At 39.7% G+C, this 17249-nt stretch overlaps 1 protein-coding gene across 2 annotated transcripts in view; it reads left to right on the top strand.

Moving 5' to 3' along the window:
• The window catches only part of GSK3B (glycogen synthase kinase 3 beta), a 150345-nt gene that overhangs the window by 53469 nt on the left and 79627 nt on the right, over positions 1–17249 (top strand). For both annotated transcript variants that reach the window (XM_086464530.1, XM_086464522.1), the window contains exon 2: positions 2818–3011. In XM_086464530.1, coding sequence (XP_086320656.1) covers positions 2818–3011 — 194 coding nt within the window. The remainder of the gene's footprint in view (positions 1–2817; positions 3012–17249) is intronic.

Below are 17249 nucleotides of genomic sequence, written 5' to 3'. Positions count from 1 at the left end.
ACTCTTGAGTACTCTTGATTTTTGGGAAAGTGGGGAACAAACCTCATTAACAGTAATCTCCATACTCTGGCCTTGTGATCAAGGCCAAAAAAAAATGCCCTGCCCCCCACAAAGTGGGGAGGTAGGATTACTTTTTAAATTATGAGGACTGTTGCAGTGAAGCAGATGACGCCTATTCATATGTGCTCAGTTGGAATGCTAATCATGGAATAGATGGGCAATTAAAATGCAGGGCTGCTATCAGAATGACACTTTCAACTTGTTTACCAAAAAAAGGGTTTATTTTTTTTCCTGGCTTCCTTCAATTTGTTTCTTACAGTTATCGAAGAGGAAGGTGAATTTTCCATGCAGCTTTAGTCTGCTTCCATTTATGTTCCTCTCTTTCCATTTTCCTTTTTTGGTTGTTGTTTCTATGTTTTCTCTTCAAATGTGTAAATCTGCATCTCACCTTCATGTGACTATTTTGGGGATGGGCTATACCTGCTGTGTATTGCTTGGGAAGTAATTGGCACCCTTAGCACTAATGTGCTTTACTTATTTTTAATTTGTTCATTTGTTTCATGGAGTAGTTGAATGTATAAAAGCAAACAATTTGTAAGAACCTAAAAGGTAATGTAAGAGACGAGTTAATGTGGATTTTTCAGGAGCAAATCATGCCAACTTACTTTGCTTCTGGATCTTACAGGTGGAGGAGGAGTAGTAGTAGTAGATGTATGTGTCTTGACTCTGAGGTTTTCAAGCTGATTTTCTCATGAGAAGCCTAGGAAAACAATGGACTACTGGAAATCCCCTGAAAGGCATATGAAATGGTTTGGTTATTTGTTTGAACATGACAAGAGGTTCGAGGTAAAATTAGGATGAGATATTTAATGGGATTTTGCAGAGTCTTTAAGCAGTCTCACAGGATTCACTGGTTTTCAGCAATCTGTTAGATAAACTTCATGTAGCGTCACCACTTCTGGTAGTGACTGCTTGAAGAATGTGACAGGCTGGCAAAAGTGTTAAGTAACCTTGGATGTGGTTCAGTCAGGACAAATGCAGAATATTAGGCTTTGATAAGGGTAGTCAGGTGTGTAAGTGGAAAGTGGACAAGGATTGGGCAGGTGGCAGCTCTGCAGAGGAGAGTTTGGTACACAAACTAATCAGGAGTCAGCCAGGTTGCAGCATTGCACAAGCTGCAAACATTGTGCTGGGCTGTACAAATGAGTGTGTTGTAAGTCAGACATGAGAAACCACCAGCACGCTGGGTAGAGCCGAGGTAATTGTCCTCTGCAGGGTCTGGTTTTGAGTACAGTACTTGAGAGATTTTTAGCAGTGAGGGGAGAGGTCCCCCAAAGAGAAATAACTTCTCCATCATGGTAACCTTTTTTTGCAACAGCCTCTGACATGTTTGAAGGGGGGTAGTTGGGGGAAGGAGGGCAGGGGGGAGCTGTGCCATTTTCCATGCCTTCAAGGCCAGGTTGGATGGGTCTTTGAGCAACTTGGTCTAGTGGAAGGTGTCCTGGCCATGGAGGGGGGTTGGAATTAGGTGATCTTTAAGGTCCCTTCCAACCCAAACCATTCTGTGATTCTGGGGGTGGAACAAAGAGTGATTCGCCTAAACTGGAGTAAAGGTCATCTGAGCTACCTGTTAGAAAAATCTTTCTAAATGCATGAGAAGTGAAGGGCTGGAAGAGACTCCCTGGGGAAGCTGTGGAAGGGAGATTTCTTAATAAGCAGGTGCTGAGCATCGTCTTAGTGCAGTGTCTCTAGAGTTGCAGAGTGACTGCTGTGGAACAGCTGATTCCTTTTTTTCTTGCAGCCCTAGTCAATTCTGTAACCTGAGCCATTGTAACTGAAGGGCAGTAAATGCCCAGTGTGTGCTTGTAAAATGCCTAAAACTTTGGTCCTATAACAAACAAAATCAGATGTTGAACAAGGTGAAGCACTGTTGGTCTTAACAATGGTGCTGAAAGTAGGTAATGGCTGCCTTGTCTTTTGATGGGAAAGCGGCTGTGAAAGTGCATGTGTGGTTGGCTGCGGACTGCAGAAACCCACAGCTGCTGCGTCTGCACTAAGGCACATTCACCTGTGCACCATCCCCTGCAATCTTGCATCCCGAGTGCATGTCCCTGTCTGCATTCTGGTTCATGTCAAGATGTGAGCTAGGTGCATGCCGTCATCATCCTTCTCCCCCTTCCTCCCTCTGCTGCAGTGAGCACCTCCCTTTTTTGCAAGGAAGACTGGGCATGGAAGAAGGGAGGAGCAGGACTGTGCCGTACAATGCAGCCTAGGTTTCACTTCAGGTGCACGCAGCCAGCTTTGACAAAGGTTTTGCTTCCTAGTGCATACAAGCTGAAGCTCTACATGTAGGTGGGTTTGTAATAAACTTTGTCAGTGCTTCTGGTTTTTATTGCCAGATACGTGCCTATAAAGGCCAGAGTGCTGCTCTGCAGGCTATACTGACTGTTTGGTTTCTTTGGTTACAGGAAAATATGGGGAAAGGCTTCGTTTTGGTAATACAAACAACACTGTTTAATACCACTTACCAGAAATAAGTAGCAGTCTTTGTCATGTGTTACATTTTATTGCTGAGCTGTTTGCTCCTGGAAAGGGTATATTTTTGTTACCAATAATCTAGATGAAAAATTGTCATCGCTTAATATATTTCAGTAAAAAATGTTTTCTTTCCATTTTGTCAGGATTTTTTACTTTTCTCTAAAATACCAAAATATACATGCTGATTTAAATCTTTAACTCACCCTCTTCTGTTTCAGTCTTGTTGGTCATCTTGTTTCTGCATGTATTTTGATTATTTGTGTATCTCTTGCTTCACAGGAGACAAAGATGGCAGCAAAGTGACTACAGTAGTGGCAACTCCCGGACAAGGTCCGGACCGACCACAAGAAGTTAGCTACACAGACACCAAGGTGATTGGAAATGGATCTTTTGGTGTTGTGTATCAAGCCAAACTCTGTGATTCAGGAGAGCTTGTGGCCATTAAGAAAGTCCTGCAGGATAAAAGATTTAAGGTGAGCCTATGCATAAGTTCAGAATATTTTCATGAATGTTATTTCATTTTCCATGTCTTTGATGGCAATGATTTTGATTTACTTTTTTTTAATTTATTGTCATTGGAGCACATAAACACACATAAAAATTTCCAGGACTAAAGATTGAACAGATGGTTTATGATAAAGGGATATAGTTTAACTTGAAAATCAGTGAGTCACTGTTGTTGTGATTACTTGGATTAGTGCAAAACAGGAAACTAGAAGTCCTGATTTGCTGTTGTGGTGCTGTTTCCATGTTGCAGACTAGATTTTTTTTTTTTTTTTTTTCCCCACACAATGAGCTGTAGAAACAAGGGAAAAGTTTGTCTTATGCTTACTTTTTTTGAGCATAGACTGTTCTCCAGTCATTAGTAATTAAGCTGCTGGAACAGAAGCCTTTGGGCTTTGTTCTTGGTTGTTGGACCTACAGAGTAGGAGGCTGTACTTGAGTAAATCAGAAAGTCCACAGGCCAAGCAGGAAGATAACAAATACTGAGCCCAGGGCAGTTTAGACTGAAGGTGAGTTACTTCCCTTCATTATCTGACTTGTAAACATGATCTATTCTGGTGGTTTTAAGAGACTAGTGATTCTTTATTCTAAACAAGTATCCTTCCAAAAAGCCATATTTTTATCTGGTGGTATTTAAACCAAATAAAAGTTAAGGACTGTCAGCAGCCTCATCACTGCTGTTAGTCTTCTCCTTGGTACTTGCTGTGCCTGACTGCTTTCCCTTGTAGTCAAGTGACCCGCGGCTAAACTTGTGTGAGCAGTGAATGACAGCAAAGGTACTGGTTTTAGCATCAGAAGTCAATGGTGTGGGTTTTAGCATCTCAAGGTTGCAGCTTTGATCATTACAGAGGCAGAAGGACAATATATACAGGAAGTGCCACAGATAATCTTGTTGGTGGTCTAGATACAAAAACTTCTGAGCTTAAAAACAGGGAGTTGAATCATCTCCTCAGTTTTCTCATTTTTTCAGTAAGACTTCATGCACAGACTTCACACACAGACTTCACTGATAATATTTGTAATTTGTGTCCTGTTTTGGTAGCAAAATCATTCTTTTGAAATGTTTTGAAGGAACTGCTGTATTCCTCTTCCTTGAGTCATCACCACGGGCATCAGCATGTCACAGATGCATTAGATGAAGAAAGTGAAAGGAAAGATATGTTTAATTTAATGTAATCATGCAGCATTGTTTAACTTCTGATTGAGAAAGTTGTGTAAAGTTCTTACATTGTTCTTAAATCTGAGTTATTTCTGGACTGTATTATGTGTTGAAGGCAATTAGTACTAGGGAAGCATGCGATATGATGTAAGAGTGGATTATTTTAGAAGAATGGAAGAGGTAGAGAAATAACAGAAGCTCTAAACCTAGCCATGCTGAAAAAAGCTTTTTAATCTCTTCCCGTTGCATAGTTTTAGGGGGAAGGCCAGGACGTTGCCCGTACTGTGTCAGTCGTGCTTGGTGGCTGTCAGCTAGTGCTTTGGACCAAAATCTTTCAATTTCTTTAGGCTCAAGGCTTTGAGGTTGTAGAGGGTGTCAAAAAGAAAACTTGGACCAGCGTTTTAGTTCCTGCCCATCAGATACTAATAGTTTGTGATGTCTTAATTTTTTTTTCTATAAATCTGTACTGGGCATCTAGAATAAAATGAGTCTTCGATTGCTTTTGTTTCAGTAGTTGGTTCAGTGGCATTCTGTTATCTGAATATATTGTCTTTTTATTTTGCAGTGTTTCTGTAACTGATCTTTTGAATGTTAGCCCTCTTTTTATTTTATTTAACGAAAAAAGCTAAACCAAAAAGCTAAGTAGGATGTTTCCAGTTTGGACTCTGAACTAATTGCCTATGTATGATGATATAAACTGAGAACATCCAGAACCTGGAGGCTTTAATAACCCTAAGCTAGGTGGAATTAATGGTAAGTGCATGTGTAGATCTACAGATAGGCAGCATTAATTTAAAAATACTTTAACTTCATAATTTGCATGGGTCACATCTGCAGCAGAACCGAAGTTATGATTTTTTTTCATGTTGTTATCCCAAATTCATATCCCGACTACACATCACCATCTACCTTTTGGTCCCAGCTACCTAGTTTTTCGTGTCATTCAACGGTTTAGTACTCTTTTTTTTTTTTTTTTTTTCTTTTTTTTTTTTTTTTTTGACATTCTGATCTGGAAGTGTATGTTCTGTTGGCCAGAGGTATAAATTCATGCAGGCTGGATGAAAGCCTCTGCCTGGACAGATTTGGAAGCTAGAGACATATATCTTATATCAAGAATAGCATACAATTACTTTAAGGTATGCTACTCTTCAGGAATGTCCGATCTAGGTTGTACATGCTGGACCAGGTACTTTGCCAGTTAAACAGGGAACTTGGAGTGTCTGTTGGCTGTACAGTTTGATTGCAGCATAGGAGAGGGCCAGCTCTTTTGCTCAGAGCTGAGCTGAGGTGTGCAGCTCAGCTGGGCTGTTGCCACCCCCCCATGGCTGCCTGAGTCCCAGTGCAAGGCCTAGTGAGTGAAACTCCTTAAGACATCTGCCACTTCTTCCCTCTCATTAATGTACACCCCTGCTTTGGCAATGATGAGGAGAACCCTGTTGTAGGCAGCCAAAGTTGGCAATAGCTTGTTTAATTTAATTCATCTTCTGAGAGGAGCACTTTGGAAATACCTGTCTGCACTGGTCCTAGTGGTGGAGAAACAACAAGAGCAAAGTAATGCATGAAAGTTGCTTACTGAGATGTAGATCATCAATGAAATTTTCGGCTGTGTGGTTTAAGCTGGTGCCTGCTTATCTCTGTATCCTGATGGATTTACCTTGGTACATGCATTATAATTCCTTTTTTGTGATTTAGTTCTTAAAGGGGAAAAAAAAAAAAGCTTTTTGAAAAGCTATCAGGAAGTCTTGAAACTTAAAGAGCATGATTCAAAAACTTTAGCAAGTCCCAAGAGAGGGCAACTTCTAGGCTCCTTCTGCATTTTGTGAATGTGGAGGGAGTTTATTGTGAATGGCTGGAAAATGCATCACAGCTGCCAATTTTTAGATCTCTGTCAGGAAGCTGAGATACTTTTATCCAGGTTTAAAGCTAGCTTGAAAACTGGAATTACCAGAGGGGGGTTGTCTCTTTTTCTTTTTTTTTTTTTTTTCCTTTTCCATTATTTCTTGGCAGTCTCCACTGAAGTGAAAGCAATGTTAGTCTATACCAGAACGAAGTGAGTGTAAAACCTTTGCTAAAGAGTTGAATATTACAGTTTCTGTGATGGTAAAGATAGCTTGCAATGGTGTACTTCTTTATACTCCCTTGTTGCAGTTTAGTGGTTCTTCAGCTTGGCAGTGCAGTTCCTGCATGGCTTCATTTTAAACAGTCTCTGAAATGCCCCAGGTTTTAAAATGAGTTTGTGTAGAGTTCAGTGTAACCTAGAGCAGTAGTATCAGTATGCTAGGAATAGAAACAAATGGCTGAGGGGAAAAAATAAAATAAAATATAGAGACTTAAATTTTGGTTTGCAGTTCTCCTGCTTTCATTGACGTTAAGTGTGAGGAATTTAAGTAATGTAATTTTGGACAATTACTTGATACTTATGTGAGTAGTTCCCAAACTACATGCCATTTATTGTTCATCTGCAGGACCATTAAATTTGTCTCTAGTCAGTATGGAAGGTAATATTTTCTTTGGTTTTTTTTCAGTTAAAAGTTTCCAAAGGTAAGAGAGGGACGTTTCTCTTTGAAAAATGGTGTAAGACAGCTATTAGCAAGCCTTTCGGGTCAAAATCCATTCAAGTGGCAAAATTCCATGAAGACTCTGTCCCAGCTTTCACAGGTCTATACTGTGTTTTTACTTCTATTATGCATAAGAATAGGTCCTCATGCAAAGCAATTATAAAGATGGGTACAGTTAAATTATTTGTATTTTCAATTATTTTCATCCACATGTCTGTGCAGGCCCTTAAGTGACATAGCCTAATTGTGATGCTTGAAAAGAAAATACCAGTAGCGTACATTTTCTTGCACAGCTTTTGTTGGCGTGTTCATTGGAATATTCTTCAGATTAAGAGTCAGTCATGTTGGTGCCTAATTCTGCAAAAAGCAATGATAAGCAGGTATGTTAGCACAAATAGGAAATTCTTAGTCTAGTTTTTGTTATTTCCATCATTCCATGCCCATTCTTAAGAAATCCTGTTGGAATGAATGCATCAATTGTTAGATGTATTTCTCAGCTGAGAGTAAATACTTAAATTCTTCATATCTGAATTGCAGTACTTAATGTTTCTGCTTTAGTGCCATGCTCTCCCCATCTAAATAGTGACAAGAGTTCTTGCACCTTTCAGACAATCTAGATTGGGCTTCACATTTCTTGTTAATGGCTCACATAGACCTGAAGTGTGCAGCGAGAGAAAGCCAGATTCTGTAACAAGAACCATTCATGCCATCCAGCCTGTCAGATCATTCCAGGACCGCCTACGTTTAGCAGCACAACGGTGTGTGCCTGTGGCTTAGTTGCCTGACCTATTTAAACAGGCAGATTTTCTCGAGTGTGAGAGGATGTCACACTAAGGCCCTGATGGTCCATAAAGATGAAGCCCTGTGTTGATAAAGCTGAGGCCACTGAGTAGTAGGCAATGCTCTTTCCTGTTTTTAGCTACGGGAGGAATATATGTTGTGACGTTTTGCATGCTTTTTTTTAAGGTGTAAAATCTCGATGTGAGCCTTAAAACCCAGTAAAGCAGCAGGATGGAAAAATAAGTCTATGTTGAGGTTCTGTTTTTTCCCTTTCTCTGCTGGGTGTGTGTACTTCTGTGAGCTGCTGGAAATGCTTCTGAAAGAGCAACAGCTTTACTTCAGTTCCTGCCCTAAATATATTAAGCTGCTAAGTATAAAAAGATCCCCTTTCAAAGTAGCCTGTATCCGCTGTTTGTGTTAACTGAATTACAGCAACTTAGATTGTAGCAGCTCACATGAAAAACGTAAAACCACAAGGAAGAATTCCCATTGAAAAATGACTAGGTGTTTAGGTTCTTAAGTTCCATTAACTTTTCAAGTCTTTTCTATTCAAAGCATTCAACAATCTAAAGTTGATGCAGTTTTTTTTGATAGGTTGGGCATCTCTGCTTGTGGTAGAAGGTGACATTCTGTAAACATGCATGTACAAAAAGTGTGAACCTGTTGACTAAGGAGATACACATGTTCTGCTCTCAGAATTTCAGTGGTTAATAGACCACTGTGAGAGTCCAGCTTAAAATTTGGTTTAATCAGTTCCACTCTTGGCTGACCCTCCCTTGTCTTATTTCTTGGTGCTCTCTTATCCTTGGCCATTTAAGTTAACAGCAGATAGATAGTAAGTAGCATTATATTGAAAAAAGGCTCCATTTTCAGGGGGTTTCAGTCTAAGGCTACTGTTAGTGTAGCTGCTCTGTTTTGAGGAGGGATGTACCTAGTAACCTGATAAGATGTAGAACATGGGGTTTTTTGGAGTCTGTAAGCTTGGGCTGTAGATAATCATGTCTATAGACAGACAAACAGGAGTTTGACACCCAGCCTCTTGATACGTGTTGGGGAACCCAGTTGGAAAGCTTTAAGGTAAAAGGTATCACTGTCTCTTCTGTGCAGGTTTGGTCTCCCTTTACCAGGTTCAGACAGGATGCAAGAAGCATCTTGCCTCTTAATGTTTTTGCAAATCCACCTTCCGAGCTCCTATTTCTATGTATTGCAGCTTTGCCATGAGAATGCTAAAGGTATAGTTGAAGAGCAGCCGTTGCTACTGCTGAAAGTTGAGACACCACGTAGAACTCTGACTTCCTTTGTCTGTGTGTGTCTGAGCTATAGACCCTTTGAAGCACACAATGTCCCAGTGAAGTACTTAACTTCCAATTGCTTCTCTAGAAAGGGGTAATACAGAGGTTTAGAATGAACACTATCTTGATCTTAAGTCAACATTTTAAGTCTTGAATACAAGGTAGATGTTGGACCTGCTCTGGTGTATTCATGATCATCTTTCTCTGTGACCTCTTGCCATCTGTGCAGGTTTCCGCTGAACTAGGGCCTGCACCCTCTTTAAGTTAATCTCTGTGCGAGCTAGCCAAGCTCTCTCATATCTGCCTTTAAGGATCATTGAATATTCAAACATTAATCTGGAAGGCCTTCACTCAAAAAAAATGTATTTTTTTATTTACCTATCTCAGTTGAGTTGAAAGCACCCATGGGATAAAAAGTCACAAAGGAAAGACATGGCAATGAGAAATTATAACATATAAGCACCTTTTAAGTCTTTGAGGACTTGTACATCTTGGTTGCTTTGAAGATCGGAGGAATAGTGAATCACTGTTCATAAGACCATTATGGAGGTGGCAGTCTTAAAAGGATGCCTTAATTTTATGTTAAATAGCTAGAAAGAGCATCCAGAACAACAGATTTGTCTTCTGACTACTTTAATGTGATGGCATGTGTTTGTATCACAAGTGGGGAAGGAAGGCTGAAAATATTTTCCAGTGACATTTGCAAATATTATGAAGTTTTGTAAAACTAGTAGAATGAAGATAATTGAGCCTGACTCAGCCTTTTCAAAACTATCCCTCTAGTCCTACCTATCCCCATCTGAGGAGATGCAATCCCACTTAAAGACTAGGGCTATCAGATACGATTTGCAGAATGGGAGATGCCTGGGCATGTGTTCAGAATATTTTTCCGTCTTCTGAAGAGCTGGAGGGCTATGTTGTGTTCCAGAGAGTTGCTTCAAGTCTGTGCTTTAACTCTTGTACATAGGCCAAATTTGTAGCTCTGGTCCAGTTTAGTTTAGCCAGATTATCAGAGATGGTTACCAAGATAATAGCATTTCTTATAGCAGTACTTGATCTGTCTGTCTCCTGAAAGGTAGCTTATTGGAGCCAATTCTGTCATGTGGCTATAATTGCAGTAGCAGTGCCTGTCTGTTCGTGGTACACCAAAGAGGCTGGGTAGATATCTGTATTCTCACTCACAACCTTGTATCTTATTTCGTTTTCCAATTTTCACAAACACAGATTTTTGCTAGCAAACCAAAAGTCTGTTTCTACCCTTGCTTTTGTCAAGTCTTTGAAGTAAGCAGTGTATTATTTGCGGTATCAGCTGAAACCTCCCTGGACGTACTTCTGTGGCCTAGAGGAGATCTAAGAGGGCTAGGAGGCATCTTCTTCACTTTGTGTTGTGTTAAAGTCTAGATAATGAAATTATTTGTAATTGTATTATGAATGTTTCTACAGATGTTTTCTCATCTGACAAATGAATTGGTTGCATAATAGGTGTTATTGCAAAATAGGTCTTCAGTTTGGCATGTGGAGATGAATTGGAGTTTGTATTAAGGGCATGGATTCCAGTTCTCTTTTTTTAGCTGGGGAGTTGGACTGAAAATTGCTGCCCAGGGAATGCAGTGTCATCCTGCTGCAGTTGGCCTGGGGAAGAGGAGGAAGTGTTCCTCATCTGCAGATGTAGCTGCATGTGCATGCAGATACATGTTTCCACATGTTGGTAGGGAAATAACCTGCCATAAGAATGTGTTCTTTGAAAACAGAAGAGTCGAAAGAGCCCTTGAGAGTTTGGGTTTTTTTTCCCTCCTGCATGGATGCTGGCATGAGGCATGTGTAGATACATGCTGCAGTTCAAGTAGTGCATTTATTTTGGATTTTGAGCTTTTCTATTTCTAGGAGGTTTTCTGCGGTACTCCCTAGACTAGAATCAAATATAGGATTTTAAAACAGGATAGCTGTTTGTGGTCAATTTTCTCTGTCCTCGTCCACTTCTAGTGCATAACTTGAGACTAAATTAAAACCTGTCTGTCCTGTGTGAATCTATTAACCAATGAAAAGAACCTTGAGATATATTAAATTTATAAAATGTCTTTTGCTAGACCCCACTAGTCCAGATAATTCATATAGCTGCTGTAATAATGCTTTATTTCCTGTTGTCTCACGTCTACAAAAGGAAGTGCGTTTGTATGTCTGAGGTTAATGAAATAGATGTATTTATATACTTTCCGTGAAATATATATTCCATGAAATATATATATATTCCTAAATCAAGCTGGAGACTGCTTTGAGACACAGAGGTTAAAAAAGAATAACATTGTAGGGATTCTGTTCTGAAATAATGACATTGAGTGAAGATTACAGTTTAAAAGAATTCCAAACCCATTAAGGTAAGGAAATGTGTAGTTTAAAGCACGTAAATAGCTGTGACTACCACATACTGACAGCTTGCTTAACAGCTGTGTGAGTATAGTTGAAGATGCTGCAGAATTCTGATACTGGTCAAATTAAGTTCCATTTTTAAAAGAAACTTCCCTTTCCTTTGGCTTTTCAACTTTGCTGCCTAAGTGCCTGAGAAGGACTGGCATAGAAAAATGGTAATTCTGCATGCAGTAGGGTTAACCTCTTTATTGTTCACGTTTGTAAATCAGCGTTTTTCTTCTGGGTCACACCTTCTGCTTAGAGGGAGCCTTGTTCATGGCCTGTATTTGTAGGTCTGTGTAACTTGGGTGAAAGCGGACTTTAACATTCTTCATTTTTTGGGGTGCCGTGCTGATGTTAAAAGGCAGCTGTGAAAAGTGTGGATATGGTGTTTTATGGAAAGATCTGTGGTAGCCTTTCAGGAGCATTACTGTGAAAGCTGTATCTTTTCTTGACTGAGAATATATGCTCATATTGGATATGCGTCCCTGAGACTGGTGGGTTACAGGCTGGTAAAGCAGATTTTGCTATTCTCATTTAAAAATAAAGTATTTAACGGCTGCCGCTGGTGCCCTCTTAGCATGGCATTGAAGTAGTCTTTCTAATGCATAACTGTTTGGAAGTAGAGAATCAAGGGCTGCTCTTTGTTTTGTGAATACAGCCTGAATGTGGCCATTTAAAGTCACGATAAAATTCCTGAAGTCCTCTGAAGCTCGGGGATTTGGTGATACACTGCTACATGACGTTGTACATAAATTCTAAGTTAGATTTATTTTTTTTTTTATCTTGCAGTTCTAGCTAAGACAAACAGGCAGAGAATAGGCATGTCTAATGCTCTTGAGAGCTAGGTAACACTGCTGCTGTATAGAGCTTGGATATTAAAGCGGATGTTGGGTGGAAATGATGTCCCAGTGGGAACCTTCTACACCTCTCTCCTAGTTAGGGAGAAGAGTATTGTGTATGGTATAAATAGAAGATTAGCTGATGCTTGTTCAGATAAAACCAGTGCTTTTGGATGTTTGGTGCATGCAGTTACTTTGAGGCTTTCTGTTGTACCATTGTGTATTCGCTTTCAGAAGTCTCACAGCATGAGATTGCCTGGCTATGGAAGATTTAGCACAAACACTTTTTACATCTAGCAACATTACCTACCCGTGGCTCTCACTTGCTTATTTCATTATTACTTGGTTAAATTATGTTTGGAGCAACGTGCCCTTCTTAGAGCATGATTGGAATATACTGTCAAATAATTTGACTTCAGTTTTTGCCAGTGAACACCGATTTATATCTTTGAAATACTTAGCGACTAAATCAGGCATGACAAAGTGTGTGTCCTTTTTGAACTCAGTATTTGTTATTTATGCAAATACTCTGCTGTGGTAACTATACACTTGAGGGGAAAGAAACTGAGGAAATGTGAGACGCAGGAAGGACAGAAGAGATCCACCTGCTGCTCAACAGAGGCTTCCTGAAGCAAAGGTGGGGGGGCAGATGTTTTTGTTCGTGTGTCACCAAGACAGTCCTGCTGTGCCCTCCGGCACTGTCTTGTAGTTCAGCCCTTTTGGCTTTGTTTAAAACCTTGTAAATGAGCTGCTTTTTTTCTGTTCCTGGTTCCTCCTTGAAGAGGAGTAACTCAAATTCATCAAACAGAATGAAGAAGGTTTAAGGAAAAGTGGAAATGGGAATACTTTTTGATTGCTGCTTCGTTTTCTTGAGTAGACCTGACATTTTAGAACCAGCTTTCCTTCTTGGGAAGTTCAAAGCTTTGAGAGCCATATAGTTGATGATTGTTTTCTTTGCTGCTGAAGGCAATATGCACCGCCCATTGGTACCACTTTTTAGAGCAGCAAAACATGGGAAAATAGTAACAGGAAGGTATTTTAAATGTTTTGTCAAGCATCTGTAATGTAGAGACAGAGGCACTTCAGACTGTTGGGCATATTCTGGAATTAGCAAAGCTGCTGGTTTTTGCTGTGACTTGGATACTTCCTGGTCCCTGGGATGGCTGAGAGGATGAGAAGCAAGTGACCAACACAATTATTTTTAGTGTACACAATACAAGAAATTACTTTTCGTTGCACATTTTTGAGGAAAAATTTGTTTTGGTTTTATGTCACACTTTTTTTTCCCCCTTGTATTTTCTGTCTGCATTATGCAGTGAAATTTGGCATATGATGCCCAAGACTACTAAATTTAAAGGATGATGGAGACAGTCAGATTTTGTTAGATGACCTAAACTCCTGCGTGATCTACCATCAGGAAATAAAACTGAATCTGATTTTCTTTGAGTGGCTTTGTAAGAGTTGTATCATGTAGTAACCCAAAATAAGAAATATTTCTGGAGAGGTAATGAGAAACTTACTCCATTAAGGAAAATTCTAGTTACAGTGCTTGATGCTTTTGTACTGTGTTGATACTTGTTTTAAAATATAAGGATTGATGTCAATGAAGAGGTCATTGTGCATTTGTACTGTTTTTGGGGAAGGAGCAAAGAAGGGACCTCCTTTTCCGTAGGGTGAAATGTGAGGTGTGGTGTGTATAGTGTTTTTAAATATATGTTACAAACTTTTAAGTAGAATGCAGTCTGCTTTCTTCAGGGTGGGTTCTTGTTTATGTAGTGCCTGGTATAGTGAACTGGGATGAGTAATTGAGGCTTCTATATGTGTCATGATGCAAATACCAAGACTATATACATCTATAGTTCTTCTAAAATTTGAAGCCAGGTCTAATTGTTACAGGCCCAACAAAGGTGCTTATTTCACCTCTTCATTTGGGATGTTCCTTTGAAAGCCCCAGCCATGGTGATTAGACTGCTTAGTCCTGAGCTAACTAGTCAAAATACAAACATCTAGTCTGAATCATTGAAGCATAACAATGCATATGTAAAACAAAAGCTGGATCTATTTTTTTAATTCAAAAGGCACTCTGTCACAGAGAGCTAGAATGTATTTCCTTCTTTGTTTTCCCCCTTTAATTTTATCAAATGACGATGAAGACAGGTTATCTGACTTGATATCTTTTAAAGATTTATCTACTTCTGTTTCTTCATTTGAAGATTTGTCTGTGGATCTGCTTATCAGGCTGAGTTTGCAGGCCCTTGTGCATTCATCTTAGTTTAATGTCACCAGACGTGTGAGTCATAAAGGTTGGATCAAGTTTTTTGGGCTTGAAAACAGGCATCTCATTTATAGAAGCTAAGTGTAATGGTGCAAGCATGTTGATTGATTAGAATTGAAATAATTTGTTGCAGGCTGCTTAGTCCCTGAAATGGGACAGTGCAACTTGCCTGGATGTTGTGGTGGGACATGCATACTTCTTCCTGAGCTTGCAGCTGTGGTGTCCACCAGTCACATTGCTCTCACTGCAAGTGTACAGAGGAGGATTTTTACTTTTTTTTTTTTTTTTTTTTCTTCCCCAGCAAAGGTTCATAAGGGATAGTCATGTTGCCTGTGTGAATCCAGTAAGGCCCCTTAGTGGAAAAGTCTGATTTTACTGGTAAAGAGTAGAGGAAACTTTAAAACAATGTGTTGCTGGCTAACATGGGAATTAGTAGTAAATGTGCAAGTGTGGAAATGAGCACTTTGGAGTTTGCTGCTCCAAAATGTAGTGCATGGACTAGGGAACATTAGGAAGATTCAATTCAATGTCTTACATGGATGCACTTGCTTTGATTTCTGACATTGAGCAACTGTGTGAGCACACTTCGGGTGAGTAACAGGATGTAGTGCTGGAGATCTGAGGTGAGCACAGATTTCTGAAGAATTCCTAAAAATAAGGTTAAATACTTACTGTTTTTCTTTGTGGTGCTTTGCTGAACATACTTTATAGATAATGAGCAATTCTGAGTTACAAAATTAGAAAGTGGTAAGAACTGATAATTTGTAGTTGAGGTGATAATATTAGAAACTCTGTAGTTTTTCAAAAAGTATTGCTATATTTTTCCTAGGTTAGATTCTTCTGCTAGTGCAACGTCGCAGTAACCTGTACTAGAATTGCCTGTCTGTGAGACCTGGGACTTCCTTGATTACACTGTGGTTATTAACACTATTCACTTGTCACTTAGATACCTGCAAAAGCAGTAGCATGAGAGCATATGAAATAGAAATGTTTTTTCCCCAGTGTGCTGAAAACCACAGCAGGCGATTGCAGTCAACATTTGAAGAGGCAGAGCAAATGGTCAAGAACTTGGTACAATGCATACTTTTTTTTTTTTTCTGAAAAGCAAATGTAGCTTGGAAAAGGGCAAAAAAGGACATGGTTTGCAGATAATGTAATAGGTTTCCTGATAGGCAATGACTCTGCTTCTGTAACTGTGCATAACAGGCATAAAAGTTATCTTATTTTCACATAAGGCTAACAGATCTAGTAGGACAAGAAAGTAGTGTGAGACATAGGAAAACTAGGGCATGTTGAGGGTTGCCTGGAGTGTGGAGGCATAACAGAGTGAGTGTACTTGTTGAGTAATTTCTGTGGCAGCACGAAGACCATCAATTAGCAGGTAGGATAAATAGTGCAAGGACTCTTGTTTGGAGCTAACCTGATGAGTATCTGTTGGAAAGGGTCCGCCTTGCTAGTGGGAACAGCCTGTACCCAGCGCAAATGCACAGCACTGTGTGCTGGTGGTAGTAGAAAGTCCCTTCCTGGTAGAGCACTGAGCTGTGGCATCCTGTCCTACTGGCTTGTCTGCATGGATCTGCTTGTGGGTAATGATTCTGTAGGTGACTTCTTGAGTAGATAATGGGCTTTCAAAGGGAATTAAGTTTGGCTGAGACCCTTGTGAATTCAGCTGTCCAACTAAACATTGTTGGAAGTTTTAACTGATTCACGCTTTAAAATTTACTTGAATTAAATTTTCTTGAATGTAAATATAGCTCAAGATGCAGTCGCTCTATCTTAACGTAACCTTGTGTGCAGTAAGCACTAGAATGTGTAGGCAATGATACTGTCTTGCCTACATAAGCAGGCAGTACCACATCCTCAGTGGGAAGTAACTCTTTGTTATTTCACGCTGTTGGGATTTTGAATGCAAAAGGGTCTCGGCACCCTTTGCATTGAGTTTGATGTCAACAAAATGTGGAAAAGCATTGTTCATTGGTCAGGGGTGGGGTGAGGAAATGAATGCAACTCAGAAGGCACAATTGTGTGGAAATAGGAGGCAGCTGATAGTATTTATTTGCATTTTCAGTGAGTGTTTTGCTGCTTAATGCTTGTCAGTAGGGGCTATCCTGAGAACTTTCCTGCTAAAAGCTGTGTCTGCTCTGGCTACAAAGAGCAATATTGCAAATCTTGCTCCTGTAACTGTTGATCTTGATCTGCAGAGACTAACTATGAGTGGTTAGAGACATGAAGCTGCTGGCATTCAATCCTTGGTCTCTTCACTTCTGATAACCAGAGATTCTTATAGCCTGCTCTTTCTGGAGCACCAGCTTTTAGTAACTGCAGTTCCTATGACATAAGGTACTGCAAAGTACAAGATACTTTCAGTTGCTTGAAACTGGATTAAGTTATTGCTTACTGGGATAACAGGTTTTGTATCTTGCTTCCCCACTTCTAAAATACACAATTATAAATAGTGCATAAAATATGATAAAACCTTAAAGGGATTTTGAGACCACTTACATTTCCATTGGCTTGTAGCTGGTTTTGGGAGGTCAATTCTGTAATTTTTTTCAATGTAAAAATAAAAAGTTTGGAATTTTATTTTAAAATGTTCAGGAGGAACACACATAAAACATGGAGCAAGTCTGGTTTTTAAAAGTCATAAAACTGGCGATAGCAAGTGTTCTGTATGGAAATGGGTAGTAGAGCACCTGTATTTAACTTGTCAAGCTTTTTTTTTTTTCCAACACAGGAAAAATTTCAGCTTCTCAAACAGCCTAGAACCCATCTTGATTCACACATGCTTTGACCCACTGGGTTTGCCTTCCTGTGCAGCAACCCTTCTCAATTATCTCTGGCTGTGGAATAAAGCTGTGATACTCCTGAGCAGAGGAGGAGGTTTGTGCAGGTTCC

The sequence above is a fragment of the Leptosomus discolor genome, chromosome 1 (assembly GCF_034619465.1).
Source record: "Leptosomus discolor isolate bLepDis1 chromosome 1, bLepDis1.hap2, whole genome shotgun sequence".
Taxonomy (NCBI): Eukaryota; Metazoa; Chordata; class Aves; order Leptosomiformes; family Leptosomidae; genus Leptosomus; species Leptosomus discolor.
The sequence above is the reverse complement of the archived record's forward strand: the minus strand, read 5'-3'. Positions and strand labels throughout refer to the sequence as shown.